The sequence below is a fragment of the Coloeus monedula genome (assembly GCF_965178545.1).
Source record: "Coloeus monedula genome assembly, chromosome: 5".
In the NCBI taxonomy this organism is placed as follows: domain Eukaryota; kingdom Metazoa; phylum Chordata; class Aves; order Passeriformes; family Corvidae; genus Coloeus; species Coloeus monedula.
In genome coordinates this window covers 65942258-65959565 of record NC_138785.1, presented here as the reverse complement: position 1 = coordinate 65959565, position 17308 = coordinate 65942258, and the positions used below count along the sequence as shown (strand labels likewise).

The window sequence follows — 17308 nt, the reverse complement described above, 5'->3', positions numbered from 1 at the left end:
TACATATACTGATGAAAAATAAGTACATTTTTACTATAAAAGGAAAAAGCAGTACTTAAATATTTCTACATGTCTTTTTAACCAAGTTCAGTTTTAAAAGTGCTATCACTGGCATGTCTTATCCTGGGACATCTGTTTAAGCAGATATGGATGATCTGAAACATATAAGGATCTGAAATAGAAAGCAGTGAGCATGTTTATAATGGTGCTCTCCAGTTTGAGGATCCCATGGCATTCTAAGAGACAGTTGAATAAATGCTGTTTTCTTTATTCTGCTCAGTGAAAGACATTCATGATGAATAGAAGGTGTCCAAGCCAGACAAACACATATGCACAAGTAGGGAATGAGTGTTTCTTGGCCAATAATTATTGCAGCAAGTGCAACCTACATGGGTGTGTACAGTGGCTCAGAAGGGGCTCCCACCCCAGGTATTCACCCTGGTTCTGGGTGTGTTTGGATCCCACTTGGGGTCTTGTGCTGCCAGGTAAAGTTACTTCAGGTGTAGCTCATTGTGCATGAGTATCTATCACAAAAGCAATTTTAGGGTGATCATATCCCATTCCTCCACATCTGAGGTGAAAACATTTTTCAGGTGTTAAAATGCCATACAGAAATCTATTTCATCTCATTATTTCCTCCTTGAATTCTTGTGTTTATTTCTGCCTGCCCTACATTTCAGCAAGGTGACAAGAGAATGAGAAGAAGCTTAGAGAACAGTTAGGCTAAGATGTGGAAAGCTTTCTTTATTAAGAGAAGTGGAAAAGTTTGTGAATGCTTAAGGAGTTTTAGAGGTGCATAAAAATATGCACTATTTTTCAGGATGTAAAGCAGATTTTTTTTGTCATAATACAAGAAGTTATTTATAAGAATTGCAAGGCAAGAAATGTAAAACTAGTTGAAGTCATATAAATCTGTATTGCACTGCATAATAAGCGTGTGGAACTCATTGCCACTGAAAACCATTGACAAGAAGAGAGCAGCAGGTTGTATTATTATTATTATTATTATTATTATTATTATTTTTACTAAAGATTAGATTTATTAAATAAAAATACAGATGTTTGTCTTCCAATTAGGTAGAGTTATGAAAGACAGTGGGTTTCAGGATATTACTGGCTGTTGATGGAAAAATAATCATGTGCTTTTATGGGTGAATGTGCCCTCAAAAGCTGTCTGTCAAAATCATTCTTGAAGTATTTAGCACTGACCTTTGTCAGAAGAGAGTGAGATGATGGACTGATCTGGCAGTGGTTCCTGTATTCCTCTGCATTACTGTAGTCCAAGTGCATTTGGAGGAAACTAATCAGGGAAAAATATATCGTGACCTGAAGTAATTCTTACTGGAGTCTCAGTATATTAAGGGACCATTTCATCCACTGTGGAAATTGACTGGGTGGAAAATTCTCCACACCACCATAGGTGCAAGGAAAACTCTTTCTAAAGGTGTATTTGAGTAAAGTTCTGCTTTTAGGCATTGCTGTAAAATCTGAAATATCTGCTGTGGATAGATCAGCCACCAGGTTTTTAATGTTCCACTTCAAAGATACCTGTGTGGTGAGCTGCATGAACCTCCCCATTTATCCATCTTGGAAGAAGGAAGGGCTGAGTCAAGCTTCCTGGAATTCAAAGTTAAGCTTTCAGATGTGCTGGTCATCAAAAGTTTTCCAGAGATTAGTGTGCCAGCTCTTGAGCTTTAGCATGCCTTAGAGTATGTACCCAGTTCTTTCTGTTATGCAGCCTACTCGGGGCTATCAGCTCATGTGAACCTGTAATTATTCCTTCTAAAAGGAAGCTCTGTCCTGTCACTGCTAATGTGCTGATCTCACTGTGGAACAGGGCTCTGTAACTGCTGTTATAACACTGCCACTGACACAATACACACTGGCTGATAAAAAGGAAGCAGGGTTTGCACAGCTTGCACAGTGGTCCACAGTTTTGACTGATGCCTTCTGATGTTTAAAAATAAGAACTGTGTGAATGCAAATTTATTATTTTGAAAAACATCACCCTCCCCAAAGCCTAGAAAACAGGATGCAGCTGTTGCTCTTTGATTTGAATTGCAGTCAATTAATGTTAATGATTGGTAAATTTGAATCAGTCTCATGATTTGAATGAAAGAGTAGTCTAATTTTTTATTTTCATGTGTACATGACAGCAATTAAACATTTCTGCTTGTGTAATCCGTTGCTATACTCTATGACATTATGCAACTGGAATATTTGACCTCTGTTACAGCAAATGATAAAATATGAGTGTGGCCAAATTACTGCAAAAAGTTGAATTTGAATATTTTACTATCTTTCTCTTTAATTCAATAATCTATGGCAGATGCACAACCTAGTATTGTCCTTTCATCATCTTTCTTTTCCTCACCATTGATTGGTTCATAAACAGTTGCTATTTATTATTTATTTTGAAAGCTTTTCCTAGAAACCCCAGGAGATGGATCTTGTATCCATTCCTTAAGGCAAGTAGTAATATCAAATGCTGCAATAATAATAAAAAAGCAATACTGCTTTGAGCAAAGCCTAAAAAAATGAAGCAAGTTATAGATTGCTTGCTTTTTGCTGACTAAATAATGATGATTTAAAAACTCCCAACTCTTTAGAACATAATATTGTAGTAATTTTGTTTTAGGAGGTGGATTAATAGGCACAGAGAATGAAGTCTGAAAAAAGGTCAGTGGCAGCACATATGACTCAACAGTTGTCTCAGTCTATTCAGTGGAGCATTTTGGCAGTGGGATCTCAAAGTCCATTAATTTATTCACTTCTCTGGAATAAGACAAGCAATCACCTTTCAAATTAACTGGGTTGGCATGCTTTGGGTATTTGTCCACTGGAAATCTGACTTTGATCCCTGAGTTTTTGGAGAAAGTTCTCAGTTGCCCCTGCTCTCAGCTGGATTTTAATAGAGCCTCATGAAACAGCAACAAGTCTAGATAAACTCAGTGTGAATTTGTTTTGCAAGCTCTGCTGACTTTCACACTTCCCGGTGTTTCTTACCTCATTTTTTTCTGCCTGGCTTGCTCAATCAGGCAGTGATTTGCCCGGTTTCAAAGTGTTAATGTTTGGCTCATCTTGCTCTCTCGTTTCTGGACTATTGCATTCCAGCCTTCATATTGTCCTGTTTCTTTTAATATCCTCATGTTTCATTAAAACAAACAAAACCCCAACTCTTATCTTTTGGAAGCAAGATTGCTGTGATGAGTTATGCTAATGACTGAGGGCAGTAAATTAATCTCTGCTTCACACTCCAGTTTTTCCAGGGTTACATTTACTTCAATGCAGGCAAAGGCTCTCAGCTGTCTCACTAGGTTTTCTGGACTTCTGGCAGTTGTAGAAAAAATACTTAAAAGTCAGTAAATCCTGGAACTTGACATTAGTATTATGAAGGCAGCTATTTGGTTTGTTTTACCAGAAAGTTCAAACATCACCACTATTGCAGTGACTGTTCTCCCTATTTACCTCCACCTGCAGCATTTCTACTTCTCTTCCAAAGGACTGACACTCCCTTTCCCCTTATCTTCTCATCTCTTCCTCTGTTTCATCCTTTTTTCTGTGTGTGTGAGCCAGACTCCGTACAGGTAGATGATTGCTGCTGGTGCTGCTTTTAAGCTAACACAGTTCTCTTGTCTACCTCCTGATAGAGATCCCTTTTATTTAGCTCAGAGCTATGGTAGGCAGTCAGAAGTAGAAGAATTCGTATCCATTCAGTGTATTGAGAGCCAGAGAAATACCTGGCTTTATGTAACTGCAACTCTACAGCTCTGTGAGCAGACAATAAACAACAGCTCTTCCTTCAAAATTGTCATAGTTCTGTAAAAAAGGGGGTCTAGGTACACAGCTGAGCTCAAACAACAAAAAAAGGGTACCGACCTACTCAGGCAAAATGCCTGTGCCTGAAACCTTTCCATTGAATCACAGAATGGTTCGGGTTGGAATGGACCTTTAAAGACCATCTCGTTCCAACCCCCTCCCATGGGCAGGGACACCTTCACTAAACCAGGTTGCTCAAAGCCCCATCCAGACTGGCCTTGAACACTGCCAGGATGGGGCATTCACAGCTTCCCGGGGCAACCTGTTTCAGTGGCTCATCACCCTTACTACAAATTTCTTCCTTATATCTAGTCTGAATCTACAATAAGGTGTTCCTGGACCCTTCTCTTTTCCAGGCTGAACAATCCCAGCTCTCTCAGCCTGTCTCCATGGCAGAGCTGCTCCAGCCCTCTGAGTATTTTTGTAGCCCTCCAGGTTTCAGGAGAGCAGAGGGGCAGAATCCCCTCCCCCAGCCTGCTGCCCATGCTGCTTTTGCTGCAGCCCAGGATAATGTTGGCTATGTGAGCTACAAGCACATTGCTGGCTCATGTCCAGCCTCTCATCCACCAGCACCCCTAACTCCTTCCCTGTAGGACTGCTCTCAATTTCTTCATCCCCCAGCCTGTATTTAGACCTTGGTTGCCCCAAAAATCACCACAGGGGTGGGTGATTTAATGAAAGCAGATGAAGATAATAAGGCTGAGGATACTTGGTATCTTTATTTCAGATAAACTGCCCAGATGTCTCAATCAGGTGTGCCTGCAGCAGAGTTATCAGAAATACCAGTGGTAGAAAAGGACTGAGTCAGGAATGATCTCTGAAAGTTTGTGAAGATTGAGGGAGGTTCCTGGGGACTGAAGAAAGGCTGTTGAATCTTCAGAAAAGGCAGGAACAGGAATTAAATGTTCTTCCCTTCAACTCCTTGGAAGATCATTGAGCAAACAGTCTTGGAAGCAATTTCCAGTCATGTAAAGAAAAAGATGGTGACTGGGAGTAGCCAGAATGGATTTACCAGCACTGAATTTACCAGACTGACCTGCTTGGTTTCTGTTTTTAAAACACTAAATCTGTGGATAAGGGTAGAGCAAAGGATTGTCTAGCTTGACAGTACAAACCCTTTTGACACCGTCTCCAAGAACATCCTTGTGTCCCTGCTGGCATGTTATACTCCAGATGGAAGGACTACCAGCTGGGTAGAAAACTGTCTGGATCTCTGGGCACAGAGAGTAGTTGGTGGTGGATTGTATTCTGCCTAGAGGCTCATTCCCAGTGGAGGACTGCAGTGATTTGGAACTGTTTAATACCAACAATCCAAAGGAGAAGGTGGAGTGCATGTTCACTATTTTGCAGATGATGCCAAACTGGGGGGCTGCAGTCTGCACCTGCGAGGGCAGGACTGACACTCAGAGGGACCTAGACAGGCTTGAGAAATGGGCTGACAGGGATGCCATCAAATTCAACAAGGACAAATGCAAAGTCCTTCCCCTGGGATGGCCAAATGCCCTGCACTGGTACAGGCAGGGGACGGCCTGGCTGGGCAGCAGCTCTGCTGATGGGGACCTGGGGCTCCTGGCTGACATTAGGCTAGATACAAGCCTGTCCCCTGAGCAGAGTCAGCAGAGTATCAGCTCTAAGCTTGTCCTGCCCTTTTTGACATAATGTTTTGCAGTCCTGAAGGCTCAAACCATGTCCCAAGAAGTCTTAATGCAGCTGCTGGACTTGGCAGTGGCTGAGATGTGCTCACCCCTGGCTTTTGCCATCTCACCCGTGGGGATGACTGACCATGGTGAAAGCACTGCGTAATTGCAATTCAGTTCTAAACTCCATAGCCTGAACACATTGGGGGTTTCAACACAGGCAAGCAAATGTGGCATGTAGGCTTGGCTACTAGCTTATAGTGGCATAATTGATATGTTTTTCATGCAAATGGCCTAAACAATTGAACTAAAAATAATTTATATTAATTGATGGTTGTTGTCAGGCCTGTATTTAGCTATTTTCTGTTTGTGCGGGATGGATATGCATGTATTTGTAGGCTGTGCTTGATATTCTCTATGAAATCACAGCAGTAGGTTGTGAAATATGTATGAAATTAAAATTTTGAATGCATAGAGGGCATAAAAGTATGGATGGCTGTGAGGCTTTGCTTTGCAGGACTATGATGTGCATTTCTAAATAGCTGGAAAAGCTCATCAGACCTTACAAGGACAAGGAAAAAAGAATCCTCAAATGGCTTTAAAATCTAAGCAACTTACTGCCTTCTTTTCTCACTAGTGGATTTCCCCTTACTCTAAGCTGAGAGTGGTTTAAAAGGGAGAACTTCAAGTTCTCACTTTTAAGTCTGGCACCATTTTTTTCATGTTTACATGTTTTTTAATTCTATCCCTTGCAGGACTGGTGGGGGCAAGATGGATTCTGAGAACGAAAAACCTGAAAGGCTTCAAGAAAAAGAGGGCGGGCCAGGTGTCCAGGAATAGTTTTTATCCTTTTTTTTTTTAAATTTTTTTTATTTCCTGCAAATGCAAACCTCTAGCTGTGAGAATCACAGTTGGTTCAGCTTTTTGTTGATTTGAATGAAATCTGGTTTATGAAAATGGAGCATTTGTCATTGGTCTTGCCTTTCCTGTTGTGTTCCCTTCCTGCATTTTGATTTAGAGTAACAAGATCTGAACTGGGAAAGGCAAATGAAATGAAAGTTTGGGACTCTAGTTGTGCTCTGGAATTTCTTTGAGATGTATACTTTGTCTATATACCTCATTTTATATTTCTCAGTACAAGAAAATAAACACTGGGTACCAACTGGGATAGCAGTGAACTTGTCTGCAGACTGAAAAATAAATCTCATAGTAAGACACATGTGAAAGACAAGGTCATGGTTGATAGTCCACTGTAATGTTTTTGTGCATGCTGTTTCTAATGCATCATTAACTGTATTAGTTGGTGTTCTCGCTCTCTTTTATTTATTTATTTATTTATTTTTTTTGGTAAATTAATGAAATTCTGTACTTTTGCTTACACGGATCTTTATTCTGTAACAAATGAACAGACATCTGTATCTATGGTTGTTACAAGGATGTTTACCAAGGCAATTCAGGGCTTTTAGGCAATACTAGAAAAAGGATATGCATTATATTTATAGCCACTTGTATTCATTATAGGAAATAGATACTCTTTCTTCAAAGCATGGAAGGACAGGGCTGCCCACAGTTTGGTAAAGGCTGTGGTGTGTTGCCTACTTCTGTTGTCAGGGGCTGCTGTCAGATTGGTTAGTTGGGTATTCTGTAAGGGGAAGAAAATTATTCAACCACCAACACAGTCCTGTTTCCATTAGAAGTTGTAATGTTCTTTATTTGTACTGAATTTCATTTGGGGTTTACATGCAACTTTTTATCACAAGTCAAACCTAGGAAAAGAACCTGAAAAGCTTCACTGGAGGTTAAAGAAGAAAAGTGTCTAATTTTATTCTCATTAAAAGCATTCAGTTCAACTCCTAAATGTGACCAGAACAAATGTTTTGAGATACATCTGTATGAAAAGTACTTTTTATAGGAAAACAAGCTTTAATGTTGTGTGCCTTTTCTTACAGGAAATTAAAATGCATGACTGACAGTGAAACTGTGGCACCTGACTGGCCTTACTACAAAACCATTGATAGGATCTTATCCAAAGTGACAGACCACAGCGATGTGAAAATGCATGAAAATCAGCAACCAGGTCCTTCTACATCACAGACAGAGGCCTCGCAGTCTCCATCAGCTAAGTCTACACCTCTGTATTTGCCATATAACCAGTTTACATATGAAGGAAGGGAAGAATGCTTTGAAGATGAACATTCAGAGAGCTCATCAAGCTTACTTTCCTACAAGCTGAGGTAGCATCTATTTTCCCCTCTTTTTAGTGTTCTACAGAATGAACCGAATTTGCTGTGTAAAGGGAACACCCTCACACATTTTTCTCTAGCAGCTCTTGTATTTTTTCTGTAAATCACAAATGAGATCTGTTCCCCAATCTCAGCCACTTTGCTGAATTAGGCCGTTTTCTTTATTCCTTTATGAAAGACTGGAAGGGAGTAGGAGAACTGGACAAAAAGTTGTATATTATTGCCAAAACTCAGCATGCATGTCACGGCTCACATCAGGGAGAGTGTTCATAAAAGCAGTACAGGCATGTTCAAGAGAGTCCCGCGGTGCAATCAGAGATATAACATACTGCTTAGATGATTTTTGGCTTGCTCTAGTTCTGCTTTTGATACGAGTATGAAATTTCTCTGGCTTCAGTTATTATTAAAATGGTGAAAAGATGCAAAATAAATATTTCTATAGACACTGAGAAGCTGCTCATGCAGTTTGAAAGTACATTGCAACATTTTAAATACTATTGAGAATGTAATTTTTTTCAGAGTAAATGCTACTTTGAGATGCAAACCTGTGATTCTGTTTTTTTTGTTTTTGGTTTTTTTTTTTGTTTTTAATATGATTTGAGTTCCCTGGAAGGCAGCTTTCTTAACAAAAGGCAGGGTTGTACTCTTGGTACAAGTTTTAGACTTTACTGGTCTTATTTTTCATCCAGAGTGGTGTGAAATAAGAGTTGATTACAGTTTTCTGGCAGGAAAAAAGTTGATCCTAGAGATCCTTATCATGAGTCTGTGAGGCTTTAACTGTAACAGTAAAATTACCTGTCAGTCATGCAACTGTAAAGATGCTGAGCTGGAAGAAGAACCAACCAAACAAGTTTGAATTATTAGTTCCAGACCCACTCTTGGATGATTAAAACTAGGGTAAATTCATTCAATCATTCAAGCAAATAGTCCTTGAATAGCTGATTATTTTAAAAAACTTTTTATTTTTTTTTTTGGCACCTGAATATTTATTAGGGTGTATAACTTTTGAACTATAGCAACCTTAGTGTTCACAAGCAATGATTTTTTTTCATCCTAGTTCATTGTAAGTAGTTGATATTCCTGATACACAAACTCATTGACTTTAAGATTTGCAGACTCCACAGTCATGTTTCAGATGCAATAACTTCATTTCCAGTTTGATTTACAATACCATTATTTAATATTTAATTAGAAGGTCACATTTCCACAAACATTGCGGAGTTTATTCACTTGACTAATTGATAACATCAGGTTTTTTAAAGATGCAGGATGTTAAGATTTTTCAGCTTAGGGACAATTCCAGGACAACACAGATTTTGTACCATAAGGAAGGACAGAGGTCACCACACCTGGTTTCACTACAGAACATGGACAACCCTCACAGAAGTCAAGTTAACCAACCCCAAACCCACATCAGTTGTGCCACAGTTTGCACGTGGACCCCCACTCTCAGGTAGATGCTTTCATTTACAGCTAAAGTGGACTTAAATCACTCAAACCAAATTATTTCTATAGTGATAAGCTCTGGAAAGTTTGGGCTATGATGCATTTTAGTCAGCTTCACATTCGGTAGTTTGTTTATTTTTTTAAACTTTGTCGAAGGCAATTACCTAACCTCTTCTAGTAAAAAGTATTTTAACTTTACTTGGCTAAATTTAGAAACTGCAGCACATTTAAATCAAGCCTCTAATGGCACAGGCTGGCTTTCAGCTGGCTGCAAGTCTGGGGCAGGTAATGGCACTCAGTCCTTGCAACGCTGCTGTTGCCTGCTGGGAGTGGCTGCACTGGCTGGCTCAGGATGGTCTGGGAGCTGGAGGGAAGGGCAGGGCAGCTCTCAGGGTGGTGGGACCTCCATAATTTAGGAATGCAGCCATGCTCTCGCAGTCTCCACTATGAAAGAATTTTGTGCAATAGAATATTGTGCATATAATTTAACAGCAAGGTAGGTACACATTTGCAAGTTAAAATAGCCCCGTTTTTTAAAAAAGGAGAAGTTGAGCAGTAGATACCACATGAGAGATCAGTGTAATATTACAGGTGAGCATCGTGATTGGATTAAAAATTAGAAGGCACTTGTGATAATGGGGCATGTGTCTGGAAGGAGAAAAAGTGTTATTCCAATAGTCATAGGGGGTTTGAAAAGCTTGTCCAGCTTTCATCTGTTTAATTGAGCCTGATGAATGAGAGCAGAGTAGGGAACCCTTTCTTAGCCAGAAGAAAATACAGTGCTTGCTAATGATACCAGATGGGTTAAAATCACTTAGAGCTGCCATGATTAGACAAGGAAGTTAATTCTTTTAGAGTTACTAGTGGAAAATGATGAACTGAGGAAGCAATTTTCAGCTTAAGCAATTAGTGTGTCATCCTGTATTTGAAAAACACTTTGAAATAGCCAACAAGAGAGAAAAGAATTAGCATAAAAAGTTTGGGACCACCTTGGCTTTTTTATCAAATCTCTTGCCTCTAAACAGTAGACAGTTGATCCAACAGGTACAAAAAAGGAACTAAAGACAGTTCCGGGAATTGAAATCAAAAGAACATTTTAGGTCCTCAATTTCCCTATTTTTGTACTTTACTGTTATGTAAAACAATTACTTTGAAACCTATTTTGAAAAATACACGCACGTCTATATGTAAAATACAGATGTGTTTTGCAGCTGTACATTTTACAACTTACACCACGGGACTTCTTTCTTCAGTAATAAAAATCCTAATGTTATGGCAACAATGGATAGTGAAGAAAACTTTCAAAAGTAGTTCTTTCTAAGTAACTTATAAACTTCTGAAAACTTTCCTGTTATTCCTTTAAACTCTCCAACACAGCTTTAGAGTGTCAGCTTTATGTTTTCCAAAGTATCTTTGAACATAGCAGGAGGCTACTTGGCTATATAAATTGTAACTTAAAAAAAAATTCAATTGAATGTTTAGCTTTCATGATAGCAAAAAATGTCAAGTTTTCTACTTCAATCAGTACATACATATTGTTGAGCTAAAAATAGTTGAAACTGGTTTTCTTTGCATTTCTTTGAGTTTGGGACGTTCTTACAAAACCCAAATTTTGCTAGTTAGTGATAATAAAATTAATGTGAGATAAAATTAATTTTAATTTTTGTTTCAAATGTGTAGATGAGAAAAACATTTGGAATCCCTTTAAAGGGGCACCTGCTATTTGTTTAGAATTGTTCTAACACTAACTCTATTGTACTGTACAAAACATCTGACAATAATAGAATTTTTCTATTATGGTAACAAAATATAATGCAATGTGGTGGAGTCTTGTACTGCAGCTTAAACTTTTAAAATCCAAATTCCTGACACCACTATAAGTGACTTTTTATGTAATTAAAATCGGTGTTTTTTCACCCTGTGGATTAATTTATGGTCGTTGTTTTCATTGTAAAGTAATGACAGAACATAATTATACAGACTGTGAAAATGGTTCAGAGATTATGTGTTCTGCCATTTCTATTGTACTGAAAATGGGGGTGAAAGAGTTACTGTCATAGATTAAAAGACCATAATAAAACCACTATGTCATCTAGTCTGACTTCCTGTTAGATACCATTTGAATTTGGTTATTCTGATGCAGAGCCCAGAAATGTTATGGAGAGGGTTCTGTGACATCCTTCCCTCAGCAGGGCACTGCTGCACTCAGGAGCCCCCTGCCTCCACTTCTTTGTTTCTATGATTTGTTTGATTCTGGGAAATGTTTTGCTAAATGTCTGGTCTAGATCTGATAAATTCATAAGATGGAGAATTCACTCTTCCCTTCTTTCTCATGATAAGCAAGCCCTTGTCTAAAACAGTCTTTTTTCTAATCTGAATTTAGTGAATGAAACTTTCAGATGTTACTTCCCCTTACCTTTCTTTTCAGTATATCGGAGAACCTTTCAGTGTTTTTTGCTTTCTGGCAAGGTGGTTGTGTGCCATGATTGCACTGTCTTTAGTATTTTTTAATTTTTAAATGTAGATTAATTAATTTGGTCCAGAAGGTTTACACAGGGAGAAAGAGTGAGAATTGGTAACATGAATTAGCCAAGATATGAATTAAAAGAAGTACATTAAAACTCGGTGATGATGCTAATTTGGGAAACAACAGCTTTGGCAAAGCCTTTACTATTTCTAAAATTATGCCACGGTTATTTAAATCTGAATGGGCATCATCTACAAAGAAGTTTGAGCTTTAGGCTATGTGCATTATGTAGTGCATCTTAGTTCATTATGCAGACTTGTTATCCTAGCAAGGTGCTTTGCCCAGGCTCCAAGCCATTTTTGTGATTCTTTTCTGTGCTTTACTTCAAGGATGAGCCTTGTTAATTCCTGAATGCATCTGAATGTTTGAATGAGCCTAGTTTACCAGAAGATCCAAGTTGCCCCATCCTCAGTCCTTATGCTCTGAAGATCTTTGTATCATCTCTAATATTAATATTGTTTATTTCCAGATCATTGTTAATTTATTTTTCATAAAGACATGGGTTATGGAGGTCTGCTTGTATTTGTATGTAGCTAAAAATGCTAAAAAGCAAAACAGCAAGAAACAGCTGTTTGGTGTTGAAAGCCATAAATTCCAGCAACTGATGGTTCTGGAGACCTGTTTGCTGTGAAGTAGTCAGAAATTAGGAATTGTTGTTAGGGTTTTGTGGCGATAATAGATTTTGATAAACAGAGAACTCTTTGTATTCAACTCCTGCTTCATTAAATATTCACACAGGTCTCTGAAACAAGGTGTATTGGATAAGTGTAAGCAATCAATCAAGGAACTTTTAATTGAACAGTGAATTAAATTGATATTAGGTAGGCAAATGCAGTTGAGTCTTGCCTGTTATGTTGCCTGATTCTATCTGGAGGTTTTGCTTTGTTCCCCCTCATGACCATTACACACTGTCCTTTCTGCTCAGTCTCTTAGATGAGATGGAGCAATTTCTTTCCCTTGGTTTGCTTCCTTGGAACTCTGCGTGTCTGTTTTAGAGCATAGCATGGAATTATCTTCGTGAGGTTCTGCTTAAAACATGGTTCCAATGCCAGAGGTCTTCCACACTTTGTTCGTGTGGTCAGGGGAATACCAATGCCAGTCTCTTGTAGGTTCCCTGCCATAGACACTGGAAGCCCAGCAGAAAACTGTATTTTCCTCAAAATCTACCTTCAGAGACTAGGCTTGGCAAAGAGGGAGGTGCTTCTTGGGCAGGTTGTGGATGCTGTCAGGATCTGTTGCACCCCTGTTGTCACAGAGGTGTTGGCTGCACAGGAATGCAACATGGAGAATGGGCAACAGGAGCTGATTGATGCTACAGCAATTGTCAGTCGTTTCTTACACTTGTGCCTATACATTGGCAAACTAGACATGCTCCTAGCTGAAACCATTTGAGAATAGTGATGTTGGTCGGGTTACTTGGTGCTGAACCCATATTCCTATGCCTGCTTCCCTCTTTTGTATATATGATGTTGTTATAAAAGTTATTGACAGAGAGGGGTCTCTAGGACACCTAGAACTTCTCAAGAAAGATGTCTCAGTATCTGAGGAAACACTTCAGTGTTCAAATAACTCCTTCAGGCATCACTGGACATTTTACATTATTTCATGTTGCGAGTGTTCTTTGCTTGTAAATTAGATTCTTTAGAGCCTTCTTTTGTAGACCCATTCTCAAGAGCTCCCTTTCAGGACCTATTCTGCAAGAGGAGAGGATTGTAAGTGCCAGGTCCTTACTGCAAACTCGTGCGTGACCACAGAACCCTTTCACTGTCAGTCAGTGGAGAGAAAAGGAGATTGGGACCATCACCAAAGCTAGGGGTTTCTGAAAATTTCTGAAATAAATCTTTCTTTTCAATGAAGGCTAATTACCAAGTTGTGTTTGTTACTGTGAACAAATATAGAGAGTACTGGGAGACCTTGAAGAATCCTTGTGTCATTGCTTTGGGGGCACTTCTCTGTGCTGAAACACAATTCTGAGCAAGCACTCTTCAGTGAATACTTTTTTAGTTATTAGCAGACTGCAGATAGTGCTGACAGTAAAAATTTGCTGCTTTTTTCTCTCTGGAGCTGTGCAAGGCAGTTACTGTCTTGGAGGTATGGTTTCATGTCTTACAGTCTTTTGATGGATTTAACTGAAAACCAGGTAAAATCCTTTACAGACTCTAGGAAAACACTTCAAAGATTCTTTTCTCCTAAAAATGAGGCTTATTTTAGATCTTTCAATCTAAATCACTCCATCTCCGTTTTTTATGGTTTTTTTTTGTTGTTGTTGTTGTCTCAGTTGAAATTAAAACCCAAATGGTGGCTACTGTTACCAAGAAAGACACACAATACTCAGTGTATCTCAGCACCATTGACAAGCCTCAGATTTTCTCTCTCATTCCTTACTAAGGACCATTCTCACCAGTGCTTACTTTGACAACACACAAGCCCTCTTGTGGAGTGAGTTCTTACTGGTTTCAGGCAAGAGATCTTACCACAGCTGCTTTCTAACACTGTATGGGAAAGAGAATAGAGAATCATCAAGTTTTCAACATTTAAATCCTCTGTGAAGACAAGTTTAAATTCAAAATGTGACTTTGGCTAAAATAATACCACAATTTCAGAAAGTTTCTTGCTCTGCCTACCAGAAAGCATGCATTCTTTGTGAATGTGAGTGCAGTGATGGGAACCTTGGAATAACCGATTCAGTGTTGTCCTTAGACTGCTGTAGATCTTTTCCACTGGCTTGACCTTTCTGAGGACCACATTTGAAGTAAAATTCTGGCCCTTAGAGTTAATGGGAACAAACAGAATTTAGCATCAGCCAAGACCCATTCTCACAAGATTGTGAGACTGTGATGATTTCGGTGATCAGCAGCAAGCTTGACCCACAGTTTGAGCAGAGCCACATGTATTTATTTTATTCACGTTTATTTGATGCTCTAAATCAAATATGCTATATAGAACCTGCAAAGCTGAGTTTATTGTATACCTTCCAAAGTTTTATTTAGCATAAAGTTGATGACTTCTCATTTGCCATAGCACCATTGTGCCAGTATAATGTTGATGAAGTTCTTTGAGTTGTGCAGGTAACTTTAAAGTCTTGGGCATTCTGAAAGTCAATGGTCTTTGTTCACCCTGTTAGTGTACATGAAGGAAGATTTTTTTTTTCTCTATGGATTCAATAGCATTTAATTTAATCTACTTGTTTATTTCCATAGATCTCACCCTTTTTGGGTCACTGCACTCTTAAATGTCAAGGGGCTTGTGTCTTTTTCTTATATTTGCATTAAGCCTTTCAGGTGCTAAGGATTGTTTCTCCTGCTGAAAGACCTGAATGTCACAGTTGCTGCTGCACAAAGCCTGTCAAGTAGGATAAGAACATGAAGCAAATTATGATACAAATCTGCCACAGTTGAGTGACCTCACCCCCACTATCCTTCCTCACATTAATAAAAACCCATTCTGCAAGAGTTCAAGTTATCCTTATTCAAGGATGTCTTAAAATCTGCAGCATGTTGACATGGCATACTAGTCACAACTGTACTATCTCATTATTGCATTTCACCTAGAAAGGATACTGCATTTGGCAGAACACGACTGAGATTGCTGTTTGTGTCAAGGGACTTTGAGATACATCATCAGGTAACTTTGATGTTGGGGACTCCAGTCTGGAGTTACAAAAAGTGTAAATGAAGACATGGTCTCTCACTTGAAGTTAGGAAAGGAGTTATCCAGCTCTAACTGGAGGTTTCTCAGATGTGCAGTACACTTACACATATGCCTTCTACTTGCCTTTCTTCCTCTTTCATATTTTATCATGATTCCTTCTTAGGTTGCAGGTTAAGAGGCACAGATCTGTGTGTGTGTTATCACTTGTATGCCATGTGGGGTTCCTTTGACTGTGTTGCGCTGTCACCCCAAGTTAGAACAGCCATGTGAACTTTACACCTTGAGAGCACTGTCTCTGTTGCCATGTTTATCTCTCTTCCAAAACAGAAACCCAGCATGATAAAGCATACAGGAAACTCTTAAAATATCCCCCAAATTCCACATGGCAGTTCTGCATATTTCAGATGAGGATGTCTGTTGCCTTTCTCTGGACATGCTCCAGCCCCTCAATGTTTTTCTTGTAGTGAGTGGCCTAAAAATTGATAGAGTATTCGAGGTGTGGCCTCACCAGTGCTGAGTATGGGTGACAGTCACTGCCCTGGTCCTGCTGGTCACACTATTGCTGATCCAGCCAGGTGCCCTTGGCCTTCTTGACCACCTGGGCACACCTGGCTCATGTTCAGACACTGTCAACCAGCACCCCCAGGTATTTTTTCTGTCCTTTCCAGCTTTTATGTTGTTTATAATGTTTTGAGATGGGATGTGAAAAAAAGAGTGGTCAGTGCCACTGCTGTGTCTTGGTGCAAGGACAACAGACCCTGAGACTCGTATCTGGAGTGGGACCAGCCTTACTGATGCAAAGCTTTATAAAACAAGCTGTAAGATACCACCACATGTAACCATGCAGCACTTTCTCTGGATTGGGATGGTTATAGCAGCTTTAAAATTGGAGTTTCAATGGCCAGATAAGCCAAAATGTCTCTCCCAAAACAGTGTATAAATTCAATGTGTAAGACATGTCAAGATTAAAAAAAAAAAAAAAAAAAAAAAAAAAAGGCTGGTATTCTGCAGGGGAAAATTCTTATTAAAAACAATGAGATGTAAAATCTCTTTTTCTTCTTTATTTTTTATTTACAATCTGTAACACTGCGCAATAATACATTAAATACTTATGTTTTGGCACAAACTTGAGAGGGAATTTATTGGAGAACACAGGGCTTTAAAAATATGACTAGGTTGTAGCTTGCCCAAGAATATGCTATAGAATTTTGGGTCCTTTTTTTATAAATATGAGTTTAATTTTTAACATTAATATTCACATTTCAGAGCTGAAGAAAGACCAGTTAAGAAAAGAAAAATGCAAAACTGCAGTTTCCAAAAGAAGAAGCTAAAATTAATGGAAGCCATGTTGGAAGAACAAAAGAAGTTGAGTAGAGCTATGGAAGAAACCTGTAGAGAAGTGCGCAGGATTCTGGATCAGCAGAACATCATTCAAGTTCAAAGCTTACAATTACAGGAGAGAATGATGAATCTACTGGAGAAAATGATCTCCAAGTCTAATGTGTAGGTTCCTTTGTGAATGCCTCTGAGATTACTATTGCTATTATAGATAACCATTTATTGCACACCATATGTGTGTCTGTTGCCATATTCCCAGGTTTTCCATGGAAATCCAAACCCTAGTGTAATCCTAGTTCAGCAAAGAAAACAGATAATGCAGGGCGAGAGCTATCCAGTATGATAAAATTAGTGCAATATATGCCTAAGTTGAATTATTTTTATACAGAAAGGTTAAGGGATAAATAGCTCGGGGAACTGAAGTACTATTTATGCCTACGTCAGGTATTGTTTTGCAAACAGTGGTGTTGCATTTGCTTCACATCAAGGACTGCAGCTTAATCTGTTTTAGGAGAATGAAATAGTGCATTTCTAAACATGGTTATTGCACCTTGACTTTGCTGATGATTAAACCCTGTTTTGAAACATCTGCCTGATTGTATAAGTGACCTATGGTTCTTGTGAAGAGCTAGTTGGGACCATGAGAT

General features: G+C 38.9%; 1 protein-coding gene across 1 annotated transcript in view; it reads left to right on the top strand.

The window, feature by feature from the left end:
• Positions 1-16830, top strand: part of MSANTD1 (Myb/SANT DNA binding domain containing 1) — a gene marked incomplete at its 3' end in the record, with an annotated part of 33140 nt that extends 16310 nt beyond the window's left edge. The window contains exons 3-4 of the mRNA XM_082281443.1: positions 7406-7690; positions 16590-16830. Coding sequence (XP_082137569.1) covers positions 7406-7690; positions 16590-16830 — 526 coding nt within the window. The remainder of the gene's footprint in view (positions 1-7405; positions 7691-16589) is intronic.
• Positions 16831-17308: the final 478 nt, after the last annotated feature.